This window comes from Poecilia formosa, unplaced genomic scaffold, assembly GCF_000485575.1.
Source record: "Poecilia formosa unplaced genomic scaffold, Poecilia_formosa-5.1.2 Scaffold5, whole genome shotgun sequence".
NCBI classification, from domain to species: Eukaryota; Metazoa; Chordata; class Actinopteri; order Cyprinodontiformes; family Poeciliidae; genus Poecilia; species Poecilia formosa.
Genome location: NW_006799944.1, coordinates 2,025,504 through 2,051,287, shown reverse-complemented (window position 1 = coordinate 2,051,287; position 25,784 = coordinate 2,025,504). Strand labels below are relative to the sequence as shown.

General features: G+C 42.1%; 2 protein-coding genes across 8 annotated transcripts in view; one reads left to right on the top strand and one right to left on the bottom strand.

The window, feature by feature from the left end:
- mctp1a (multiple C2 domains, transmembrane 1a) overlaps positions 1 to 14,420 on the top strand; it is a 139,040-nt gene extending 124,620 nt beyond the window's left edge. For all 7 annotated transcript variants that reach the window (XM_016677008.1, XM_016677000.1, XM_016676986.1 and 4 more), the window contains 4 exons: positions 2,085 to 2,194; positions 2,639 to 2,748; positions 3,296 to 3,393; positions 13,014 to 14,420. In XM_016677008.1, the coding sequence (XP_016532494.1) occupies positions 2,085 to 2,194; positions 2,639 to 2,748; positions 3,296 to 3,393; positions 13,014 to 13,085 (390 nt within the window). In that variant the 3' untranslated portion in view covers positions 13,086 to 14,420. The remainder of the gene's footprint in view (positions 1 to 2,084; positions 2,195 to 2,638; positions 2,749 to 3,295; positions 3,394 to 13,013) is intronic.
- Positions 14,421 to 14,447: 27 nt separating this feature from the next.
- slf1 (SMC5-SMC6 complex localization factor 1) overlaps positions 14,448 to 25,784 on the bottom strand; it is a 44,857-nt gene continuing 33,520 nt past the window's right edge. The window contains exon 18 of the mRNA XM_007562784.2: positions 14,448 to 19,571. Within this exon, the coding sequence (XP_007562846.1) occupies positions 19,072 to 19,571 (500 nt within the window). The 3' untranslated portion in view covers positions 14,448 to 19,071. The remainder of the gene's footprint in view (positions 19,572 to 25,784) is intronic.

Below are 25,784 nucleotides of genomic sequence, written 5' to 3'. Positions count from 1 at the left end.
GGCTAAATGTTGATGGATGGATGGATGGATGGATGGATGGATGGATGGATGGATGGATGGATGGACGGACGGCTCGATCCCACAGTGCTTTGCAAGCACAAATTTCCTTTGGAGATCTGTGTTTGTCAATTTATAAACATAAACGTCAATTTATTTGATTGGAATTGTGTGTGATAGACCAAAACAAGTAATGAAGTGGAAGGCTGATGATGCCTGATTTTAAACATTTTGGTATAATTTGTGTGTTTGTCTTTGCATTCAGGCCCCTTTGGGTAACCAATTTCCCCACAGTAACAATACAAAGAAACAGTTTTGGTGTTTGTTTCTACCAGCTTTGGTTGGTCCAATATAAAGAAGAGCAAAATTTAACATACCTTGAATAAAACCATCCCATTCCAAGTGTGGTTGTATGAGGGTTTTTTTTTTGTTGTTTTTTTTTAACCTGGTAGGAGATGAACCTCCATGACAGTCTGAAGTGTTTTACAGCTTTTTCCATGATTGTCCTGTAATTATCTCCTCCCCTCAAATCTGACCAACTTCAATGTTCCTGCTGAAGGAAAGCATCCTCCACAGCATGATGCCGTCACCACATTGTGCTAACCCGGGATGGCGTGTTAAGCATGATGGACAGAGTCAGGTTCAGCTCCTCCAGCGTTACCATGGCTACATCATTCTTGCCCCATCTCCAATTAATGCTCTTCTTGACCAGCCTTCACATTCAGGTCTGCTTTGATAGGTTTACTTTTTATCTCTTTGAGTTTTTGCGTCATGGGTTGATTAAGCTGTGCTTTGAGAAGTTTGGAGTTTTGAGGTTGCTTTACAACTTGACCTGTTTTAAACTTCTCCATGACTTTGTCCGTAGCCCTATAACAAACCTCTGAGGTCTCAACTGAGAAGTTGTGTTATACTGAGACGAGGGTGACTACAAACTGAGGATGTTGTGATGGCAACTGAATTTACTTTAGGCCTATCCAATTTGAATGGGTTAAATGCATAATCACACCACACATTTAAGATTTGTCAAAGAATCTGAAAACCACGCGTCATTCTTCTTCCACTTGACAGTTATGCACTCCCTTGTTTTGGTCTGTCACATAAAATCCCCAAAAAGACGTGTTGAGGTTTGTGGTCGAAACCTGAGAAAAATGCGAAAAGGCTCGAGGGGAATAACGATTTCTGCATGGCATTGAAGTCCTTTTCATGGAATTTGTGCACTGTATCCCATGTAGATGTCCTTTAAATTACATTTTTAAACCTTCTTTACAGGCAGTTGTGTTAAATTTAGATTTCCCAGCATGCCCACCAAGCACACCCAGCATCAGGGAGTCTGCGTCTTGATGTCCTCCCTCAGCCACTGGCTTTGGGTCACCTCATTGTGTCCAGATCTGTCCTGTCCCTGCCTGCCTGCCTGTCACTCAGCAGGCGGCTTGTTGACTGTTGCATGACTTCTGCACTTCTTTACTTTGTCTCAGTTTGACGGGCAGGATTTACATGAAACAGGCTGACGACGTTTTCCTTTCCTGGCTCCAGCAATATTCAAAGTTCACAATAGGAGGAGCCTTTCATGATGGTTGACTGCGTTAATAAGGATGATAATGATGTCACAGCTGGTGACATCACCGCAGCGTGCCAGCCAGTAGAACAAAAGAGGACTCTGCCTGGTCGTCCTAGCTGCCTTGGCAGGACCAGAAAGAGAGAGAAAGAGAGGGGGGGGGAGACCAAAGACTGATGTATCCATTTGGCTTTCAGTTTAATTCTGCCTCTTTATTCACATATTCAAATTTTTCCTGCGAGTATTTGTAAGGAGGGAAACATTTTGATTTGTTCTGCCAACTTTATATCTCTATTACGGCCTGGAATGAAAGCGCTCCGTCACTTCAGGCAGGATATCCGGTGATTTGGCTCCCAACTCCAAATCAAAGCTGTTTAAAGTGCATTGTTCTCAGGGAGATGCCTGTGCCCAGCCTCTGTCTTCTCTCCCTTCTTCCTCCTCTCCTGTCTCTATTCTGTCCATCTGCACATTCCCCCTCCTTCATCCTCGCTTTCTTCTGTGCTTGCCTACATCTCTATCTGTCCTCTTGCAGGACTCGGAGAGAAAGGGCTTCATGAACAAGCTTTATGCCATTCAGGACGTGTGCATCAGCGTGCAGAATGCACTGGATGAAGTGGCCTCCTACGGCGAGAGGATAAAGAAGTGAGTCGAAAGCCCGCTCCTCGGCACCGGGCCCACTTCCCTTTGCTTCGCTCCACATGTCCTGGTTCTTTTTCCACGTTGCCAGGCCCCTCTGCCTTCTCGTGCCAGGCCAACTTATTTTAGCTCCATTCCTGAATCGCATGTAGACCTGCACGACCTTCATGTATACACATCACTTCATGTGCATGCCAACACAGAACTGTTGATTTACCTATTTCTCATATTTATAAAAAGTAAAGTGGAATCATTTGTTTTTCGGCAGAAAGCGAACTATGACTCTCAAAAGTTTATATTGTTTACAAAGCGCCAAACGACTGATATGTAACTTATCTTTATAATCGTTAGTGCGTTTCCTACTTCCTGATAGTGACATTTCTGAGCATGCTCAGTTAAATGAGCTTTTACAACGTTTCCTAATTTGAATCTCTCGTTCTTCTTTTACAGCACATTTAACTGGACTGTGCCTTTCTTAAGCTGGTTAGCGATTGTAGCTCTCGTCGTGGCCACAATCATCGTCTACTTCATTCCACTACGGTTCATCGTTCTGGCCTGGGGTGAGCTAATGCTAGTTATGTGAATCAACTTTAATTAAGCTGCACTCAAATGCCAGAGTTTTCTGATTTTTGAGTTTTGTGGAAAAAAAAACAACAACTTTGATATAGTATTTATAAACTTTTTTTCCATATCTGATGTAACTTGTATCCTGCGCAGCTGCAGTGAAAACAAATTTGTGGTAAATGGACTGTGGTTATATCGCACTTTTCCAGGCATAATGACTGCTTCAGACGTACATTCTCTCTTTTTAATGCACCTGTACACATATCCGTAGATAACCTGGGGCTGAGGGTCTTGCCCAGTTTTGAGATAATTAATGTTGGAAATTACTATTATTACAATCAAATAAGGGCATGTAAACGTTTCAGAGGTACTATATAAAAGCAAATAAATAGAAAAGCTCATTTGCTCGCCTATTTTCATTTATTTATTTTTTTGGGGGAAAAAAAAAACATGCTGAAGAATTGAAAGTTTAGTATTCCTGAATATTTTATAGCATATTTTATTATTTGTCTGTCTGTCTGTTTACTTTTCTTCCTGCTACAGGGGTTAACAAGTTCACAAAGAAACTGCGGGACCCTTACACCATTGACAACAACGAGCTGCTGGACTTTCTGTCCAGAGTGCCCTCGGATGTACAAGTGGTGGGTCAACTTCTACTTTCAAAGTCGCACCTGATGGTTCCAAGTCCAAGTTTCTATTTACATTGTCTGGTGAAATTATTTGAACAACTTTTCCACATATGCCAGAGTTGTAATGTTATATTACAACCACAGACATTAAATACTGTTGGGATTTAACATGGTAGACAGGCATAAAGTAGCTCATCATTTTGAAGTGGAGAGAAAAGGACTTTAAAGTTGTTTTTACTAATAACAAATTTGAAAAGCATTTGCATTTAGTTCCCTTTAATCTGACACCCCTAAACAAAATGCAACCGAAACAACCGATTGCTTTCAAATGTCAGCTTGTAAATAGTGAGACCCGTCTGAATACGGCTTGATCACAGTAAACGGTGAATGAGAAATTCCTCAGAGAACATTCAGTTTATCTAGTAATATAGACGGTTCACAGCAAATGTTATCTAAATGCACTTTACAAGACAAATAGATCCAAATTATACGCAGAAATAATAAAATCAGTCTAATCATGTGGCCAAATTCAATTCCAGTTCATTCCTAGTGATGATACAATGGAGTCAAATTTAGTTTGTAATTCCATCCAATTATCTATCCATCATCTGTAGTGGCTTTTTCTCGCAGGGTTGTGGGGAAGCTCAAACATACTGTATCTTGAACGAAAAGCTGATGCAACAGAGTACAACATGGGACAGTCCAGTAGGAAACCTGTAAATGGTTTCAAAACATTTGAGCATAAGGTGAAAGTTCATATATTCCAGCATTACAATGACAACCGGAGCTGCAATGCAACAGGTAAGATCAAAGCATACTCATGTGTTAGAATGGTCCAGTCAAAGTCCAGAACTACATCCAACTGTAAACATATGACTTAGAAATTAGTGGTCTCCGATAAAAAGCATTATGTCTTCTTGCTTTAAAGTTATGCTCTGGTTTACGTCTGGTGGACCTGATTTTATAGAGACGTATCTGAAAGGGTCTAAATCAACTTTCACATCAGTCTATCAAGAGTTTTGTAAAATAAATAAATAAATGAGACCTCTTTCCACTTAATTATGTCTAACTTTGTATCGGTCTATCACATAAAATCTCAACAGAGAAGATCGAAGTCGTGTTGGTTGCACTACAACAAAAACAAAATCATTTCCATGGCATTAGTACTTTTGCAAATCACTCTTATGATCTTCTGTCTCGTTTCTCTTGCCAGCCTTGCTTTGCATAGTTGGCCCTTTTTTTCTCCCACCTTCATTCAGAACACATGCTTCTTTGTTTTAGCCGTCTAATCAAAGTAATGTAAAGCTGTTTTTTGAGTGTTTTTCCATTAAAAGCTTCCCGCGCTAATTTAATTTCCTCTTACATGGCCGGAGCTGCGCTGCGAGATAACAAGGTTAAGTGAGTTTAGTGTTCCGCATATAACTAGGTTGACTGACTCCATACATACACTCTACCACAATTACAGTTGGCTGCTGTTTTTCAGCCATGCTGGTAATTGGAGCAGAGTGTAAATCAACAGCCTAAATGGCACCCTGGGGTTTTCCTTCAACATTTATCATGAGATCAGATTAACTTTATGACTGAAGGAATCAGATGCTTGCTTAGGTTCAATGTGTGAGCAATAACTATCCCACACTGTTGCCGGCCCAAGACAAAGTGCAATTTAAACACCAATTAAGCTGCATCTCGCAGTGGCTTTAGCCAGGCCCGATGGGGTCGACTGTGGCCGTTAATGTCCTGCTGTGATACACACGGACGGGGGGCTCAGACTGAAGGACCTGGGACCTCTACCAGTTCCCCGCCACATCAGCACTGACACACTTCCTCTTTGATTGCTCATTGCCCACATCTTTCATCTTTACGGGGTCATAATCCTTGCCCCCCAACCTACCGCCCCCTCCCCTGCACGCCCCGCACTCACTCCCTCTTTCTGCCCTTGCACAGCTCTGTAGTTTACAGGGGGCTGCTGCAGCAATCCATCGACTTAAATGAGCCCAAGCTGTCCCCTCTGGTGGAGTGCAGCCACCTTACGCACCTGAAGCCTGCGGGTGTGTAGTGGTGAAGAGGCCCAAGCCTGGCAGGTACAAGCCCTTTACAAGGCTCCTAATGAGGGCCTGCTGGCTAGGGGAGGGTGGGGGCAGATGTACTGCTCTGGTCCAGTGGCTATACCTCTGAAATTGCACCTACTGTAAAAGTAATACTGTAAGTGCTACTGTAAGCTCAGTCCTAAAGCTGTAGGAAGGGAAATTGTAGCCCTGTGTCACTGAGAGGCCAGAGTCTTGCAAAGCAATGAAACCAACAGAAATAAAACTTGAAAAGAAATAAATTTGAGAGACGGATAATTGGAAAAAAAGTTGCAAGGAAAAAAAAAGGGTTGACTGTTTCAAATGAACTATATCCAGGGCGATGTTTGATTTAAGAAAGTAGAGTCAAAAAACTGCAAAATCTCACTGAATCCAAAAGTCCGTTTTGGAAAAAAAAAAAAAAAAAAAAAAAGATACCCTTCTCTGCGGTCATTGGCTAAAAACAGAACGGAACGTTCTGCTCTACCTCAGGTGGTGGGCCCATCTTGTTGCTTGCCCCTCGCCTTACTGGGTCAAAGACGTTAGTGGACTGAAAGCCCTTGAGGCTCTCGGGTGATGGTGGGATCCAAATGGAGCGTCCCCCTCATGGGCACGTGTTTGTGGAGCCCGCTGGCATGGGTGCAGAGGTCCACTGTGCCTGACACCGTGGATGACTAATGAAGTGCTATTTCAGGGCCTTAGTGTGACCTCACACACATACATAATCACACCCACAATTTCTCCCAGCTGCCGTGCACCTAAGGTGGGTCGGGTCCACCGTTCCGCATCATTTAGAGGTGCTTCAGTGCAAGCAGAACTGATGAGGTTCTAATGACTTTATATACAAAGGGCAGTCACACTGGGCTATAATAACTTATGTAGCTTTACAGCACCACAGAAGCTGTGGATTTGTTGCTTAATCTCTTGTAGTGTAGTTCTTTTACTTCTTACATTTGATGCGGCAGCAGCTTTTAGCTTTAAGCTTTGCTTCCACTTCAAAGGGATAGTTCAGGATTTTAAAAATGGAGCCGGATGACGACGGCCTCACTTGTAGCGACTGCTTTTCCTGGGGTCTTTGTTTAGTATAAATCCAAGTTAGTTGGTTCTAAAGGCTAAAGCTAACAGCTAGTCCAAGATGAACTTCTACCAGGTTGAAACAGCTCAAATCTGAATTGAACACCACCAATGTCTGAAACACCTCCATGTTCTGAAACTAAAACTAAGAGAACATAGAAGAACATTTCTGGTCAGAAAGATAACACAGAGATTATATTTTCCACCTTTGCACCGGTTAGTGGATGGGTCAAATTAAGGCAGCATGAGGAGATTTTGTCCTCAGAGTTGATGTGTCAGACTCAAAGCTATAGATTCTGGCAAGTTTGACATGGGTCGAGTGTGATAGCCATCTGTCTAGTCTGCAGCGTTTAACAAAAGTGGTCCAGCGAAGGAACAGTGATGAGCTGGTGCAGGATCTTGGCAGTAACGGTAAGACAGTCATCAGCTACAGATCAGATATTAACTGTCCCTCTTTAGGCACTTATACTGTGAAAAGCAACCATCCAACCCAAAACAACGCTGACAGACATCCTTTAAAAACCCCTGTTGTTTTACATAAGCTGCAGTTCCTTTTACCACCTGCAAGGTTTGCTTTGCGCTAAGTTTGTTATCCCCCTCCCTGAGCAGCCACTTCAAAGCCAGTCGTGATGTATCGGTTAATGTGCGTGAGAAAAACCCCTGTTCTGATAGCGGTTTCTTATGTTTGGTTTTTGATGTTACACCAGCCTCTGCTGTCTTTACGATCACTATCAGCGAAATCCTCCATTTCTTTTTTTTAAACAAGGCTGAACTGAAAACACTCACATTGCAGGCAGAGTATTCCCTACCTGGCGTTCGGGACATGCCCGAGCTTCTAGTGTGTTTTATGACACCATTAGGAACGGGAGCTAGGGAGAGCATAAGTAGGGCCAAGGCAATTAGCATGCCAAGTGGCCCTTTATGATAGCTGTAAAGGAGCTGGTTCAAATCCCCAATACAAAAATAAGCATGAATTCCAATTTAGGGCCTAATGAACAGCAGGGAGTCTGGTTAATATTTTTGGGCACCATTTATGTTTGCAGTGAAACCTCAGTGGACATAGAGGAAATAAAAGCAGGATAGTTAAGGGTTGAAACACTGCCAGATATCATCAGTCACCTCCAGTAGAAGCGTCTTTCCCCTTCGCTTTGCCCTTCCCCACTTTGGAGACATTTCACCCAAAAAAAAGGAAAAAAAAAAAAAGGGGCAATTAGTCCCTGTTCAGCATGTGTCTTGTCACAGCAACTAATAGGAAGGATTTTCCATTTTCTCTGCGAGCCATTTCTTGTTTTGTTTGTTTATTGGCTTATGTCACCTTGGCACGCTTTTTCTTTTACCACAACACAATGGCTTTGGGTGCTGAATCTTCAGTCTGCACACATTAGTGTTTCCCCGCAACCATTTAATAACCCTCATGCTCCATTAGATGTCACCTGAGATGAAAACCGCAAAGTTTTGTGTTCTTTTTTTATTTTTCTTTCTCTAAAGTATCTGGTATCATTAAAATTATGCCCCTTTTTCCTATTTTTGAATTCGTTTATTTACTCACCTACCTGCTTCGCCCCCCCCTCCTCCTCTCTCTACTCACTGTCACCCACCTTGCATGTCTGCCCACACTGGCATCATCAAAACACTGTCAAAGGTTCAATGTGAGAAGGAGAAAGAGAATGAAAGACAGTGAGGAGAGGCGGGGAGGAGCAGGTCCCGGGATGCTTTATGGGTAACGCTGTTAAACGAGGCACGACGCGCGGTACACGGCACCCCTTCAGCAGAGCACACTTCAAAGCCTGTTTTTGCACTTGTACTGTCAACATTTGGGGAGAAGGAGCGGAGTGAGGGTGGAGGAGCAGCCTTTGAGCAGCGTTGGGTCTTAACACACCTCTTCTCCTGTCTGTTTTTCCTTTAAGCTCTCCGCCTGTGTTCCAAATTGGTTATGTGCTTGCTGCATTACCTCACTTTTTGCTTTTTACCCAATTCTGCTATTTTTTATTTTTTTATTTTTTTATTTTGTTAACGTCCCACTTTCTCCTCACCCACTCTGACTTTTCCCTGCTTCTTTTTTTTCTTTAACTTGAACTAGCTTCTGTTGTCTTATTGCTGAGATTAAGCAAGTGGCATGTGTGCGTGTATGCGTGTGTGTGTGTGTGTGTGTGTGTGTGTGTGTGTGTGTGTGTGTGTGTGTGTGTGTGGTATTAGGTGAGGTGAGCAGGGAGCCAAGGGTGTAGCATCAGTCTGGCCTGTCGCCTATGAAGAAGAATTGAACCCGTAACGTATGAGCCCCATTTCTCCCTGGCTGGCAGCTCTTCACAGAGAAAACTCGTGTTTGATTGAAATCTTTTTCTTTTTTTTTTCTCGCACCATTTCTTTTTGTTGATCCCCTTTGCTGCTGTACATGAGAAGGAAAAGCCACACTTCCCACTGACAAGCAAACTTTTCTTTGTGTGCATGCGTTTACAAAGAGTTTTTGTTTGGACAGAAACGTCACTGTGCAGTATTAAACTGCTGTGCAGCTCTTTTTTTTTTTTTTTTTGCTGCTGTAGGTGTTTGGCCGTGTAAATGGGACCGATAACGTGAAGTAATCCTGCACTGTACCTGCCCTACTTTTGGTGTTATGTTAGATTTTTTTAAAGCACAGGCTGAGTGTAAGATTATTATTTTTTACTAAGAATAAAAATGTTTAATATCAGCAGCTCAACAAATTTGAATATTATCAGATTATTTGTTTGAGTGAATTCAAATGAATCTCATATATAAGTTAAATAAAAAGGGGGTTTTATTACAGAAATGTTTTGTTAAATTATCACGAGGAAGCTTCCAAATGTCGTAGCTTTGCACCAGACAGTCAATGACAAGGTGGGCAATTCCTGCCAAATAAGCCGGCTGTTTAAACAGTTCTGTTTCCAAAGATTAAAAAAAAAAAAAAAAATGGAAAGTTGAGTGGAAGGAAAAAGTATTGTAGAAAAATGTGCACAAGCAAACAGGAAAACCAGAGCAGAGTACTGTGAAGCAAAACCAGTTCAAGAGTTTTGGGGGAGCTTCATTTAGTATTGACTGCAGCAGGAGTCAGCGCCTCAAGGGATCCTGATTTCATTTCAGAAGTCGCTGCTCACCTTGTTAAAAGTGGCAATACTTGGTTTATTTATCCGGGTGACCATATATTTGATTGGATAAAATAAGAAAGACTCCAGATGGAACAGGGCAAGTATGTCGCTCTGCGACTAGAGAACATTTAGGGGTTTCACTTCAGTTGCTGAAATAACGTTTCAGTTATAAAATTGTTTCAGTTTCAGTGAGACCACATCCACGTTACAGGATTAGCAAATCAGCAGATGGCCAAAGTCTCCCTCTATTTTACCTTTTCTCTTCATCAAGGAACACAAACTATTACCAGGAGAAAGCAGGAAGTTAAAAAAAAAACTGTTCAATCTTTAAGTTTACAGGAAAAATGGGAGTAAAGGTCTCAGTGTCTAGTTACTTTTAAACATAAATTCTTTTTAAAAGTTATTATTAAACACTAGACCAGGTGACTCACCTGTCTTTTCATCAGTTTGTCTCTACTTTGTGCCACTAAGTCCTGCACAGGCGTCACTGATTCCTCATGCAGTGCATCTGAGCTTTTGCTCCTTTGGATGCTACTTCACAGTAAGGAGGACCCAGAAAGCCTAGTGGGAAGTGGATGGTGGGAAAACCACCGCTGTGAGGCACAGGTACATAAATGAGTCTCTGTTTGCTTAAACGGCACAGTTATAAAATTGTATTAATACAGACTTGAGAAGTCAAATTTTTTGTGATGTTGGTGGCGTGGAGCCCATGCAGGCGTTACAGTTCCTGCTACATGTAGGGTCTGCTGTGCATTTCAGGACCGAAAGGCTTTATTGAACCGTCAGAATGGGCTGGTACAAGAGACATGATAAAGGCTTGTTCTCAGCCGGCGCTGAGACGCTCCTGTTGTCGTCCACAGCAGATAGAGCCACCATGAGACAAAGCAGTGAAACATTACTGATGTGAGTTTGCTGTCTGCCTGGAGAATCAGAGAGGGTGTCAGTCAGTCAGACAAACAGAGTAGCCTGTAGTACGTCAACTTAGGAGAGAATTCTCAGACGATTCTGGCTCTTTGGTGCCGAGTCTGTTAAGTCTGTTTTTTTTATATATATATATATATATATATATATATATATATTAGTATTCTGATTCAGTGGCTACTGCTTGTCAATTTCTTGAATCTGTGTGAGCTAGCTGGATGTCTGAAAAGCGAATGGTTGCCGGTGACAGCCTTTAGTTGCTCAGCCACTGCGGCTGCTGCGTTGATGTACAGTACCCATCACTTTCAGGTCAGAACAGGTTTTTTTATCTAGGATGTAAGTTTTGCACCAGTTGGGAAATCACGTCATGTTGGAAAAAATGTGCAACTCTTCCCACTGACAGTGTTGAAGTTCGTGTGAAGGTGTGAAGTAGTAAGAGTTTCCAAAATCTTGTTTTGTCTTTAAGTCGGCGATTCAGTCTTTTTACGTCTCGTCACAACCACAGCGTATTATTTTTGAGACAATCGCAAATAATTGTGAAGTGGAAGCTAAATTATGCATGGGTTTTCAAGCTGTTAAAATGTTTCATTCGTCATGTTTTCATCAAAGCCATTCCAATGTTTAGGTCACTGTCTTACGACAAGGTGAACCTCCAGTTTCTAACAGGGTTTGATCTACAATTAGCCACTTAGTTTTCCCATAATATCTGATCAGCTGACCTGTTCTTGGAGAGGAAAGGTGTCCTACAACACAGAGTGTTTTCACACAGTGTTTCGAGTGTTTGCAGTGATTGTTTTTCGTCACGCATGACATTTTTTTATGCAGGCTAAAAACTTCCACCTTAGTCTCATCTGACCTTCTTTTCTGTAAAAGCCTTTGCATCATTTTGTTTTAGAATCACTCGTATGTCGTACATTTGTTTAAACTAAATGAAGTTACACCAATTCAATCGTTTCAGAGTTGTGGATACAGGCCACCTCTTCTCTTTTCTTAGAAAGCAGTCCCTCGGTGAGTTACAAACAGTAATAAAACCCAGTATATCCCACTAGTTAAGTATAACAGTTTAGCTTTTCCTCCTTGGCAGTCTCTGTAATTTATTCATGTGCATTTGATGATCTTAAAGCCCGCAGATAATTGGGCGTACCTCCGAGAGACATAAATCGACTAATTCCTCCACAAGCCTGCTCTGAGCACTTTGTTTCTGTTTTATTGAGTGTTGGGTCATCAACTGAGTGCTTCCAACGCTGGCGCAGGGCAGACAGCTGCTGCATTCAGTTGTGATCATGTGGAGGGAATGAAATGAAAGGCCTGTGCAAGTTAAGTTAGCTTTAATACGCTGATGGGGTGTACTTACATTTGTAGTGCGTGCAGGACTTGGTTTCAACATTGTGTTTCAACATTTCAGTTTTAGTTTTATCATTCCAAGAGACGCGTGTCCATATAAAAAAAAAAGAAAAAAAAAAAGGTCTTTGATCCTGAATTAATTTGTAGACTATAATCTGGCTTTTTATGTTGTTTTTGTTTCTTGGGCTCCCATAATAATATCCTCTCTCTCACTGTTCTGGTATTTCGCAAATCAAAATAATTTTGGTTACCCTAATTGCCATGAAACAGGAAAAGTTTAATTTGATTTAGCTTTTTTTTTTATTTTTATAACTGTATATTCACTGCACAGCCTGTTATAGTCAGAGAAATAGCTTAAAGGCCAAAACCACAGAATCCTTCATGTTCACATGAGCCTTCAAGGCAGAACTGAAGGTCAAGCCTTTGGAAGCCTGCATGGAAAAAGGAGCATAAGCAGATATTTTTAGAGGAATGAAAACTCTCATTAGTTGGCTGCTTAACTGCGTTGGTGCAGCCATAAAGATGAGGCGGATGTTGATTTGTACATTGTGCAATAAATAGTTCAAACACCTTAAATAATAATAAATAAAAAAAAAAATCCCTTCGGGATCAGATCAGAACATGGGGTTATTGATAGTTAATATTCTAATCTGATGTCATGTGATGTAACTCCAGATTCACATGCAGGGTCAGGTATTGTAAGCAGCGTTTTGTACAACATCCTGTTCTCGTTTCCACCTTTCTCTGCTGGGATGACTGCTGGCTGTCCAATCTGTCCCACGGGCCCTCGCCCTGTTCTTTGTTTGTCTGTCTGATCCCCTCCTGTAGGCCACTGTTGCACATCTGTGGGTGTGTTTTTGTTGCGCGAGCATATGTGGACCTTTTTTTTTGCATCAACAGCGCTCCCCTTCAGTGCTTTTGAAGCGCGTGCACGCCTGCATCTGTGCGTGCGCGCGTTGTAATCAGTGTGTAATCCCTTCCCCGAGGCCGCCGTTCCACACAGCTGGACCGGAGCCTCTGGAGGGGCCTCTGTGCTGCTCAAGCATCCTTTGCTCTCTCCACCTGACCGACTGGTGTCTGTGTGTGTGTGTGTGCGCGCGCGCGCGTGTGTGTGTGTGTGTTTTAACAGGTGCAGTACCAACAGCTGAAACTGGATCCCAATCCCAGTCCAAATAAAAGGAAGAAAAACAACCCCGGGTAGATCACCGCATGCGCCCACGGACTCCTCTCTCCTTCGTTTCTTTTCCTGCTGGTTTGATGCTGGACGCTGAGAAGCAAAGCCTGGGCTGAACCGTCCTTCTATTTATATCCTGCTTCATTTTGTTAAACTTCATTTCTCCCTTCAGGAGGCTTTACACTTTCTCTAAATATAATTTTGTATGAGCAAAGACTTCAAGAAACCTTTAACTCATTATTATTATTATTATTATTGTTATTGTTATTATTGTTGTATTGTATGCATTATGTATTGAGTCCTTTTTTTATCAGCCATGTCAGCTGCCGTGTCCTGCCCTCTGGGAGTGTGTGTGTGCTTGCCACAGTAGTCGAACAGGTACAGTTAAATTATTTGTAGGTAACTGATTCAGGCCTTAAACGATCATTCTTGACATTTCTTTAGCTTGTACTATACAGCTTTGAAACACTTTTGGTAAAATGTTTCTATTTTCTAATTGTTTTTTATACTATTGCATCCTTATTTTTTATCTCCTCTTGAATGTTTTGATGATTTTTTTTTATGTTTTGGCCGGCAGTAATTTGGGTCGTCGCTGTCTAAATTAGCGAGCCGATTTCGTCCGGAGGCTCCAGACATGCTCCTTTGCATCTCGGTGAATTAAAAATAACATTAAAACGTCGGCTGGACCGAGAGCCACCGTGCGCAGATGTAAGCCAGGATGTGGACCACCCTGTGTGTTAAGCCACTCCAGAACCAGAGACAACGTGAGGCGCAACTCACCTTGATGAAGGAATCAAAGGACTGGATTGTTGCTGAGTGTGGGCTGCAGATCTCTTCTCAGATGGGGGCACATTAGATGGGTTTTACATTTTGCATCGACACCAAGCCTCTTAAGTCTGGTTTTTATTTCCCAGCAGGACTCGGTAACAGCCTACACTGCCAAACGTACCAACACCTGCTTTAATAACCACGGTATCACTGTGCTCAGCCAGTAAAATTCGCCCGGCCCCTTAGACAATCTATGAAGAGACTCCAGATCCAACAGTTGAAGCTGAAGAGTCACTATAAAAACTTTTGTTGTTAGTCGTCTATAATTTCTTAAACCAAACCAAGAGATATCTTACTATAGGTAACAATTTGCAATTCGGTGCCAAAAATACTGCAATAAAATAACATACGTTTTAATAACATAATATCTAATTTGTCGGGATGCAATTGCGAAAACGAATCTGGACCAACAGGCTGTGGGTTCCTCCCCTCCAGCTCTAGACTTGACACTCAGATTCGATGTGTGCACGTGTGTCTGTGCGTGTGCGTGTGTGTGTGCTGCAGCAGAGGGACCAGCTGTTTTTCGGTGTTGACTTTGTGGAGATGCTTGATGAGCAGCGAGTCCCTAAACCCAACGAGTAGGAACGAGGTCGAGTATGACATCATTCGGTGCGTTGGATCTCGAGAAAGTGTGCGGTCGTCAGTCAGTCGGTACGACACCTTCTCAGTGAGGCGGCGCCGCGGACTGGGCCTGCTGCCGCTGTTCTTATATAGATGTCACCCGGTCTATGCAGAGTGTCATGGAGCAGGCAGGCAGGCCTTTAGGCAGGCACAGCCCTAATCTTGTTTGAAAGGCCGGTCTCTTTCTCTCTCATCTCCCTGTGTGTTTGCCTTGGCGGGCCACACATGAAAGCGTTTACACGCGAGGCGTGCTGCTGCAGCACGGGCACGCACGCAGACACAAAGAGCCCCAGCCTCTCTTCCTCCCTCTCAGGAGGGGAAGACAGAAAGAACGCATCTCTGGTAGGAAGTCTTGCACACTGTAACTACTTGCTCGCAGATAAAACAAAAAACAAAAAAAAACAAAACAGTGTCATATTTGAGCAGGAACAGTTTCTCCCTCTCAACCAAGCACACACACACACACACACGTACATGCACACGCAGACATGCAAACATGCTCTCTATGATGCTGCGCCCCGGGCTGGCCGCCCTCTCCATCTGCCCCACCTCCTGTGCCCACAGCTCAACTTTGATCAGCCCTTCCAGAGACACGGGCGCGTTCGTGTGCGCTGTGTATTTACAGAGGAGTGTTTGCATACACACGTTTATGCAATCAAAGATTCTCTCAGCGTCAGTGTGTGGTACAATTGCATCTCCCCTCCAGCTCTAGACTTGACACTCAGATTCGATGTGTGCACGTGTGTCTGTGCGTGTGCGTGTGTGTGTGCTGCAGCAGAGGGACCAGCTGTTTTTCGGTGTTGACTTTGTGGAGATGCTTGATGAGCAGCGAGTCATTGTGTGACAAGACAAGGCTCTGAGGGGACTTAGGCCTGAGATGTCAGGGATGGAGGAATATTTGTGTGCGTGTCCGTGAGTGTGTGTGCGTGTGTTTTATCCTATTTCAAAACACACTTCCCGTCATGCTTTCCCCGTTTGCTCTCTCTGCGGTTTCCTCATTCGTCAGTAAGCAGGGTTGCGACCCTGTCTGAAGAGATGGTCTCTTGGGCTTCTTGCAGAGCTTCTCTTGAAAGATCACAGCACAGGCTATGTTTGAGGAGGTCCTGTCTCATCCTATTGATCCCTGCCTCCATTTCCCACTGCTTCCACTTCTTTGTCTGGGGGTCTTTAAGTCTGTAAAACCCCAGCTCACAGCATCTACTGTCGTCTTCTCCCCTCGTCTGTCTGTCTGTCTCTGTGCCGCCGCCTTTCGCCTTTCACCTTTTTGAAGCTCCGCTCCACTTCATAAGTTTGTTTCCGTTCTCCGATAAATGATTTTATCGTCTGATCCGTTTGGACAACAGTAATAAACTTTTCTTAGAGCGACTTGATGGGATGGCTTTTTTAGTTTTGCCCAATGAACTGCTTGAATACTTGACACTTTTGTTTTTACTGCAACAGCGCCTGTACCGTTTGTTGACACCCCTGGTACCGAGTATAAAAAGCCTTAATTTGTGTTAATTTTTTTATTGCAACAGGATAATCTCACACAGGAAAAAAAAAATAAAAAAATCTTTGGCGGGGAAATTGCTATGTTAAGAAATCAGTACCTATTCTAACAGTTCCTAGTAAATAGATGCACCTAAACCATTTTTATAACATATGTTTTAAATTGATCAGAGATTATTTGAAACCCTACTTAGTAATCGATCACTTGCTGTTTTCTTACTTTGCCTACTCTGCAAAAACAGGAAAATCAAGACAACATACCTTTTATGTAAGACAGATGTAATTTGATCTCCACAAGGTAGAAGTTTATAGTTTTGACCAGTTGAATGGTTTTGTTTATTTTCCAATTTTCCATGCATGTCTGTTGCAGAAATCAGGAGCTACCTGTGAAATCAACACTAAGAAATTAAAATAGGAAGCTTCTTTTGAAAAAAACAAAACAAAACATGGCGATAAATGAACTACTGTATGTCTCCAGGCCCATTTTCAGACTTTTTAATTTCTTAGGATAAATTCTAAGCAAGTTTACCTGAATTTTGTCTAATACATTTCACCACTTTATCCACAGGAGACTCTGACAGTGGACACATTGTCAGAAGTTTTAATTACTTTGTCTTGGAGAACGAATAAGAAGAACATGATCACCCATGTAAATGTTTAGTGCTTTAGCGGGGAAATGCCTTTAATGTACCCAGCCGCATCACCCAATAATATTACAAGCTAGCGCAGATAGAAAAGCTGAGTTAAGTTCGTATGCAGTTATTTAGATCGTAGTTTTCGTCCCATGACAAACAGAGCTTTAATTACTGTCACAACCCATTTGATTTCTTAATAAATGAAGCTCACATCAACCTGTTGCCATTTTTTTTTTTACAGTAGTTTCTCCAATTTTGTAGTTTTCATTTGCTGCTTTAGTGTACTTTCCTGTTTCTTAAAGCAGTGTTACCAATTACTTTGCCATTTGTGAGTTTACAAAAATGATTTCTTAGCCCCACTAATAAAAAGTAATACAATTTAAGGTTGGATTTAAAATAAATATATTTGTATTGTTAGATAATGCTGTTGCTGCAAAAAAAAAAAAAAAATCTGGCTTTTTTCAAATCTTCACTTGGGGTATCAATTAATTTGTCCGCGACCGTGTGTTGCAGATTTGTGAGTGTTGTGTGGTAATGCATCCAAATGTCTCTTTTTGTTGTTGGTTTATGGTTTTGGCTGCATTTACCAGCGAACCAAAGCGTGATTTTTGTATCATGTAGAGAAAAAAAAATGTATAAGAAGAATGTATTGGGCTGATAGGTGTAAAGGAAAGAGAAGCACTTTTATTTGAATGAGACTATTTATTTTTTAAAGAATACTGTATATAGCTAACTGATTAATGTATGGTTGTATTTTATACAGTATGCCTGTTGATATTCTGGTAATAATACTGTAAAGTAGGTGTGTTGCCTGCCTTGATTTTATTTTATTTATTTTTTTTTATATTTGTCTTGTCTGCCTGCGAAATCTTCTGCTTGTGACATCATCTCTGTGTGTCCCTTTACAAATCAACGAGATTTACAGACACGACAGCTGGCAGGGCATAATATGTCGTATACCTCTAATTTAAGTAACGATAATCATCTGATAAATGTGGCTTATTTTGGGTCAAAAACTAGTGAAACAAAAACTTTCAATTAAATATTTTTTATCAACTTCCCTTTGTGTGGATGTTATTGACGCAGCATTTGCAGGGACACTTCTGGCTCGATTTGCCTTCCTCCCATTTCAACAGCAGCAGCAAATACTGTGATGCAATTTTCAAAAAAACCATAATTGGGCATAGAGAAAACCCTCATCCTAACTTTTCTTCAAAATATAATATAATATAATAATAACGATGCATATGTCACATTTAACAGGTAGCTGGATGCAATGATCGGACACTGGGATAGAAAATAACTCTGGGAATTACAAATATATTTACTTTCCCATAATGTGGGGCTTGGAAAATACTGAAAATGTATCTAGGATCCCTGGTTTCGAGCTCCAGAACAACTTTGCCAACTTCTTCGCAGAGGCAGCATAATAAAGAAAATCCACGTTTAAGAGCGCCTTCTAAACTTACAAATGGAGTTTGTTCTTTTTTTTAGCAGATTTTATGGCTACACTATTTTATGAGACCTAGAATGAGCATAGAGAGAGAGAGAGAAAAAAAAATCATAAAATATACATGCACCGTTTATTTACACCGGTGCTTTAGAGTTTCTTGCTTTTTATCATATTTTTACTACGTCTGACATGAGTTAAGTAAAAAACATATATACTTCACAGATCTTACGCAGCATCAAAAAGAGAGATGGTATAAATGAAAACGTCTGAACTGTAAACTATCTTAAATTAAGACTCCAGACAACTTTAAGGAGGTTCGTTCTTCACACTCACATTTACATAAGGCCGTCATTTCTAGGTCTTAGTACCAGCACTCATCTGCCAGGCGCTGCTTTCTGGTATTAAATGTTTTCACATAGTTGTTTTCTCATTTTGAGTCTATTAATAACTGAGTTAACAGGGAGCAGCGGCTGATGAAGAAGCTTGTTAGAACCAAACACCTTAACCTTCTTTATTGTAATTTTCTTAAATATTTAAGATTTTTAATGCCTGAACAGTAAACCAATTTGAACTTTTCTTTTACATGTTAAACAGTTCTTTAAAAAAGAAATCTATATGACAAAAAAGATTTATTAGCAACAGGGAAAGTAGCCATGTAAAAGTGAAACTGGAGGTAGTCCACATGAAAATGTTAGTGTTCATACGAGGCTGGAAATAGTAAAAAAAAAAACATAAATACTTTTACATTCAAAACATTTTTTTTTTGAAAAATATATGTCAAGTCAAAACAGAGACTCTATATTTTTTAGCACAAGTACAACAAGTTATCACTGTAGAAATTACTTCTAAATCACCAGCTTATTAAAGAACTTGAGGGCAATATACTGATATGTACAAACCATCGTCAGTGGGCATGGGGGATTGCACCATTATGGAAACCCCTCAATGACAGGATGTGCAATTTTTTTTCCACCCTTTCAATCTTTTCTTACAAATCAGCAACCAGTGCCTTGCCATTAGCCTGCAGGTTCTCCAGTGCTTCCATCAGGAAAACCGTGTTCTCTCCTCTGCACTCCTTGGCAGCAGCAGACACCTGTTCTTTGTGCTCTCCTCGACTGAGCCTCAGCAACGTCTCCACGTCTTCGGCCAGCCTCACCGCCCGCTGATCTGTCCAGTCCGAAGTGACTTTCTGAAGGGAGTGCTTCTCCAACGCAGCGGCCAGCTTGTAGACCAGAGTGTGGGGTCTGTTCCCCGACTGCGTGAGGCCAGGCAGGCCCCTCTCCTTCTGGTAGGAGAAAATGAGGTGGGCCAGCAGACTAGATCCAGCCTCGAGGAGAGGAAGGTTCAAGACCTCAGTTTTGTCTTTGTTCGTGCGGGCCGAGTCCCCAGCCTGAGCGCTGCGGAGGAGCTCCTCCCTCTGACTCAGTGCGGAGACCAGATCCAGCGGAGTCTGTCGGTCTCCGTCGGTCTGCTGGAGAAGAACTGAGCCTGGGGGAGACAGAGACATCCAGATTAAGATCAGACAGCGCTAAGACCAGGTTTCAAGCAATGTGACAGGATACACTGACAGCCCCACTGTGGGCCTTTTGCATAGAAACACTACAAAGATAAATGAATCTGAAACTAATGCTTGAAAGTAAGAAGAACAGAAAGTGTTTTGTTGGGTAATATGCTTTATAAAGCACCGCATTATTAATATGGTGCAAAGAAGAAAGAAACTTCTGGATGACTACTTCATTTGTAAGTACTTTATTTACATGAAATAACAGCTTTGGAAAAGTACAACTTACGAGATTTGCATATTTTAAAAAAAGAAAAAAATCTTAAAATGTATAAAGTCCCAGGAAATTAAGTTTGTGGTTCCAACGTGACAAAGTATGAAAACGTTGAAGGGATACAAGTAAAAAAAAAAAAAAAAAGTTGTAAGAAACAATAAAACGCAAACATTACAGAAACATTGGTAGGTCATCTAAGGTAAGACAGCACACCGACCTTAAACGTGGAGGTTAATGATTTCAATGTTAGCAGCGAGTTTAAGCCTCAGTGATAACAGACGAAACAGATTTGCAGCCAAGTTACCTTAGTCTGCGGCATCATTATCAAATAAGGCGGAAGAGACACGACACGGGTCAACGGCAGGACGAGGCAACAGAAATGGGTGGCGCGCACAAATACATTCGCTCCGTGAGACAAACTCGCATCCAAACGCACAGTGTGAGAAGTGGAAGGCTTAAATGAACAGCTGTTTTCCCACCGGCCCTCAGCGCCAGACGGGCCTATTAGCTCACTTCAGCGCTAACTTCAGCTGACACTTCGCCTTAGCTCGGTGACTGGCAGGTCACTTTGTGTTTGTGTTAAAGGCGCAGAGGGTTAGTGACCTGACGGAGGCTCAGCTTTTTTCTTTTTTTCTTTTTTTTTTGATTCACTGCTGTAAGTGAGCTCATGGCCGTCGACGCAGGTACAGGGAGCAGCCGAGTCGCAGTAGACCTCGAGTCCGACGTCGGAAAAATGTGGCTTGTTGGGGAAATTTAACGAGGGAGTCAACGGCGACGGCAAAGCTCTCCATTAATTCAAATCTCTCGTGAGCGTAAAAATAAACACTTAATGTACAGCTTTAATTGTGTACGTTCAAAACGTCTCCGCCGACCTTGACTTTCCCCTTTTCGGGGGTTGTTGGGCGGTTTTCAGCGTTGAGCTGACAGTCGGTGCTGAATGCAACACTTTCTTCTCTCCCTCACAAAGCAGGCAAAGTTCTGATGCTGACATTTACCACCTTGTTTCTCTGCTCTCTATTCAGGCTGAAAGCCATTTTCCAGCGTCAGACAGGCCCGCGCACATTTAGTCTACAGAGCGGGTCGAGTTGGGAGTGAGCCCTTTGTTTGCTTTCAGATGGACCCATTTCTATAGCAAACTGCTTTTGATGGCACTTGACTGTTCAACCTTGGCAATGCTACTACCACTTATGAGCAGGTTTACGGCTCTGTGGAGGCTCTGTATGACACGCTCACAGCTGAAGGGCAGCTTGATTACACTGCTGGCACTTATTTGCAGTTTGACAGACACTGTGAGGTTGGAGGAAGTGTGAAACCAGAAGGAAGGGATGATTGTGTGTTATAACAAAGGATAAACCATACATACTGGGCCTCCCTGCTGGCATTTTAATAATAATAAAAAAAAATGTAAAACTAACAAAATAATTCAGAATTCTTCACATCTTGTTCAGCTGGTCAAGACTTTGACAGTCTGGTCATCAGCGAACGCCCTACGCTCATTTTCTGTACGTTACCCCTGGAGAACGTATACACTTAACTTTGTCATTCGTAAATGCTTCCAAAATGTACAAATTCTACTATCTACTGAAATCAGTTGCACATCAGTTTTACTCCTTCGCCAGTTTGACGAAACACCCCAAGGCAGTTCCTTGGAAAAAGTTGCTAAACTACAAACGTAGGAAATGGAAACCATCCAACGAAGTCCTGTCATGTTTTTTTACGGCCTGAATGAATGGCTGACAGCTCTTCATAGAATATACAGGTATTGTTTCAACATCTATCCACTCATTTTGTCCTTCCTCTCGTCTTATTTTTAAACGGCTACAACAGAAAAGTTTTTAGTTTTTTTTTGTTTGTTTTTTTACACGGTGGTTCTTAAACCATTAAGGCTGCACCCACCAACAGAACCGAATTTACATTTTTTTCCCTTATTTTCTTTTGTGTCAAAAAGAAAGTAACTATGTTTTGTTGATTTCCTTTTCTGATTCTTTTAAAAATAAAGAAACAGTTCTCAAAAATCAAGAAAAGTTTAGTTTGACTAGTTAAAATAACTATTTAAATTACACTAAACCTGCGTATACTTGAGACAATGACAGTAATTATGTAAAATATGAGTTTCTGTTTCTTTTACGTTGTCCCTTTTTAACTTTTTTTTGTTCTCGTGACTCTTTGTTTTTGTGGTCGTTTTAAAACGAGCATGGATGCAAATAAATATGTTCAATTTTTAAAATAACATGAAAAATTATTGCAATCCACTTTTGCACAGAAGCCCAAGAAATCCAACAAAACACAATATTTTATAGCTGCATTGACTTAATGGAGACAAACGTCAAGTTATGTTTACTACGCAAAAATAACAAATCTCTGCTCTTTACTGGCAAGTATCCGTCCTCGTCTCTTTTCATATCTCTTGTGTGTCTGCAACATTTATGCAGCGTGAAACAGCAATGCGGCGCCGTCGTTACTCAGACGGATGCTGTACCTGCGCCTTTTCTTGCGAGACAGCACTTTTGACTCTAAATTGATCGAAGGCGTAAACTTCTCCCGCGGTACTCTGCGTAGCTGCTGCCGGGAAACACTTTTACTTGTCAGAGCCCATCATGAGTGGACCTCCAGCAGTTACCACCAGATCCAGCTGAGAGGTTACCGTCATGCAGGAAATGTGAATCTGTAAAAGTGCAATGCTGGAAAACTTTAGAAAAATGAATACCAACAAGGTTCCCTTTCACATTCCTCCCACACATGGAGAACCACAGGGTTAGCGTGACTTACAGGGTTTTGGTAACGCTCAACACAGCACAACAAGGACCAAACTGGCAGTCATTTGGTCCTTGTTTTAAATTAGTTGATGTCGCCTCTGCCAGTAATAAAAATAATTGATGGCTGCTCAAGCTAAGAGGTTTAAATCTGTTAATAGTTCTTAAAGAAGACCTGGCATCAGAAGGTCGGTGCTTTGCAAAAACTGGAGATCAGAAATGGGCACCAAATTTCTGATTGGTACACTTCGGCTCTTAAGATTATTTGTGAGAGCTCCCAACAGAAGTTAAGTGCTCATCTGCCTTTTAGTCTTTCAAATCTGAGTGGGCAAAAAAAAATAAAAAATCTGCATAAATTGTGGCATTAATCTACATAAACATTTACATAAGCGTGGATGTTTTAAATACGAGGGTCAGTGGTTGGGGGGCAGCAGTCAAGGACGTGAGAGTGCAAATTTGACCAAAGTGGCCACAAGAGAAAGGCAGAGGTTAGGGAGTGATGTGAGAGTGTAAGTGAGGGAGAGTGAGGATGTTCACAGCGGGACATAATCACCAGGTTTCTGTAACAAGCTGTCTTCGGCAGCAGCAGGAGCCGGCGTCGATACTGTTCTCAATCAGGAGGAGTGGCTGCGTGACGCTAACTAAGGCATTACGCACTAGGGGAGGATACACTTAGAAGTAGATTTCCTCCAAACAAAACTGTAAAAAAAAAAAAAACTGGATTCATCACAGTAGTTGGTGGACAAACTTAAAAGTTCACCAACTCTAAAACCTGCTTTTGAAAAGAGATCTCACGGGGAGCAACATTACCTTTTTCTCTTTTTAATCAATAAGTCTCACACCAAAAGTTACCTCTTGGTGCGCTCTGGTGAAAATCACAGACGACAGAAAAGTCTGAAATGACGGTACTCGGCTCTCCGGTGTTATTAGTTTTACTGTCTGCCGTGCCTCCAGAGCAGCTCTGTTTTCCTCGCAGCAGATCCAGGAGATAAAGAAACACAAGCCCGTTTCCCCAGAGTTCCCCGCCGTCGTCGTGTCAAACCCAGTTGACAGACGGGCTCCAATCAGAGGTCTGACACTGGAGCGCGAAGGAGGGGTGGGAAGGCGTCCCTGCAGCACGGCCCTGGGCTTGGTTTGTGAGGCTCTTTGTAGAACCTGTCTGCCTGAAAGCTAACCGGATCGCTCCAACCGCAGTTTGTGTTATTTGCCTTCATGCCGGTTCTTTATTTTCTCTTTTCTATTCTTTCAAATATCAAACTTGCTTTCTTGTTGTGGTTTATGGCCACATGTTTATTACCGAAAACAGAAATCACAGACTCACAAGCTCCGGGGAATGTAACTCCGACTATATGCTAATGGAGCAAACATCGTACTTGAGCATAACTATAGATGAGATAATCTGACTTGGTTATAAATGTATATGTGGTGTGATACGCCTAGGGAAGTGTATTTAGTGCAAGAACCGGTGCCTGAAGTGAATTCAGGTATTGGTGCTGGGTGTCAGAAATGCTCCAGCGGTGATAAATATAACACCCGAGGGAGAACATGAGAGAGCATAGGGTAATTACACCGTCCTTTAAGTGTGTGTGCATGAATGTGATGAAAAACATCCCAAGTTGTGAAGCTACAGCAGTGAGAGGAAGAATTCACACGCTGAGAAAAAGCCACTGGCTGATGCAGCCGCCAGATGCAGCCTGGCGGCCACACACACACACACGCAGACACACACACATTTACATACGGAGCGCGAAGCCCTTTGGCCTTTAGAGGGCAGGCGAAGACAAGAAATATAAAAGTGAGAGTGGAGGAAGGGGGAAATTTGAAGAAGGAGGTAGAGAGGAAGGGAAGGAAAAGAAAGATGCAGTGCTCCCTTCTTCCATCCCTCTCTCCCTCCCTCCCCCAGTCTTCCTGGTCTGAGTCTGGGGGTAAGGCACACAAGCTGGGATGCAGGCAGGCAGTTCCACAGCATGGTAAACACCCCCCACCCTACCCCCACCTCACTGCCTGGAAGAAGAAGAAGAAGAAGAAGAAGAAAAAAAAAAAGACAGATTCAGGGTGAGTGTGTGAACTGCAGCCAGGGGCACGGCAGCACACATCCACAGGGTGCTGCTAGCTAGCAACTAGAAATCCACAGCGAAAAACAACAACCGGATGACGCACCAAAGAGAGGAATCAGACTCAGGAAGACGTGCAACCAGCCAGACATCACCAGAAGGGGGCTAAAAAGTCAACCTCTGCATCCTGTGACTGGTTTTAACCTAAAAGCCACAGGGGTTTCAGTGGGTGCAGTGGCTTCCTTGAAATTAATGAGTTGAGTTTACTTTACCTCTTTACTGTAAATAAAAACAAAATGCCTTGATGAGCGGAGCTTTTGTCAGCCACAGGTGACCTTCGTGTGTGTTGTTGACGTGGCCTCTTTTAACGCCCAAGCAAACTGAATGCAATGATTGTGCAATACAAGTGTATTACTGCCGTGCTGCGACTACAAATCTCACCAAATGTTGCCACTTAAACTACGTGCAGCAGAGGTTAATTTAACCAGTGAAGTTGGACAGATACCAGGAAAAGGTGGCATGCCTTTGAAAGCAAACATTTTACCCATGAGAACACGAGACACCAGGGAAACAGGTTCACCAGATATGGATACATAAACACCTCAATGATTCAGCAGAGACTGAGCTCCGATTGGAGCAACACCAAATTAAAGATTAACTGTGTGGGTTTTTTTTTTTTTAGCTACCTGCTCATAAAGTGGGCTTTTTCTCTACACGGATAAGTAAGGTGAGGTGAAGGGACACAAGCTAACATCCTTGTAAAGATGTGTTGAAGGTACAGAGTTTACTGTTTTGATGTGATTGGATGTTCGTTTGCTGCTGAAGAGCCAAGTGCAAAATTTTAGGGGAAAATAAGATTATATATAGATAAGGTCTTTTCTTCTTGGGTCCAACTGGCTGCATGTTGTCTGGCTTGAACTGTTTCACTGATGTTTCTTATGTCTCTTTTCTGATTAACTTTGAAACATTACTTTGCACAGTTTTTATTCCAACCTTATTATCGTCACACTCAAGAGTTTTGACCTAAAGATACACAAAAAACAACTAAAACCAGCGATCAGGCCCGAAACCTGGGAGTAGTGATGGACTCTGACCTGAACCTTCAGAACCACATAAAGG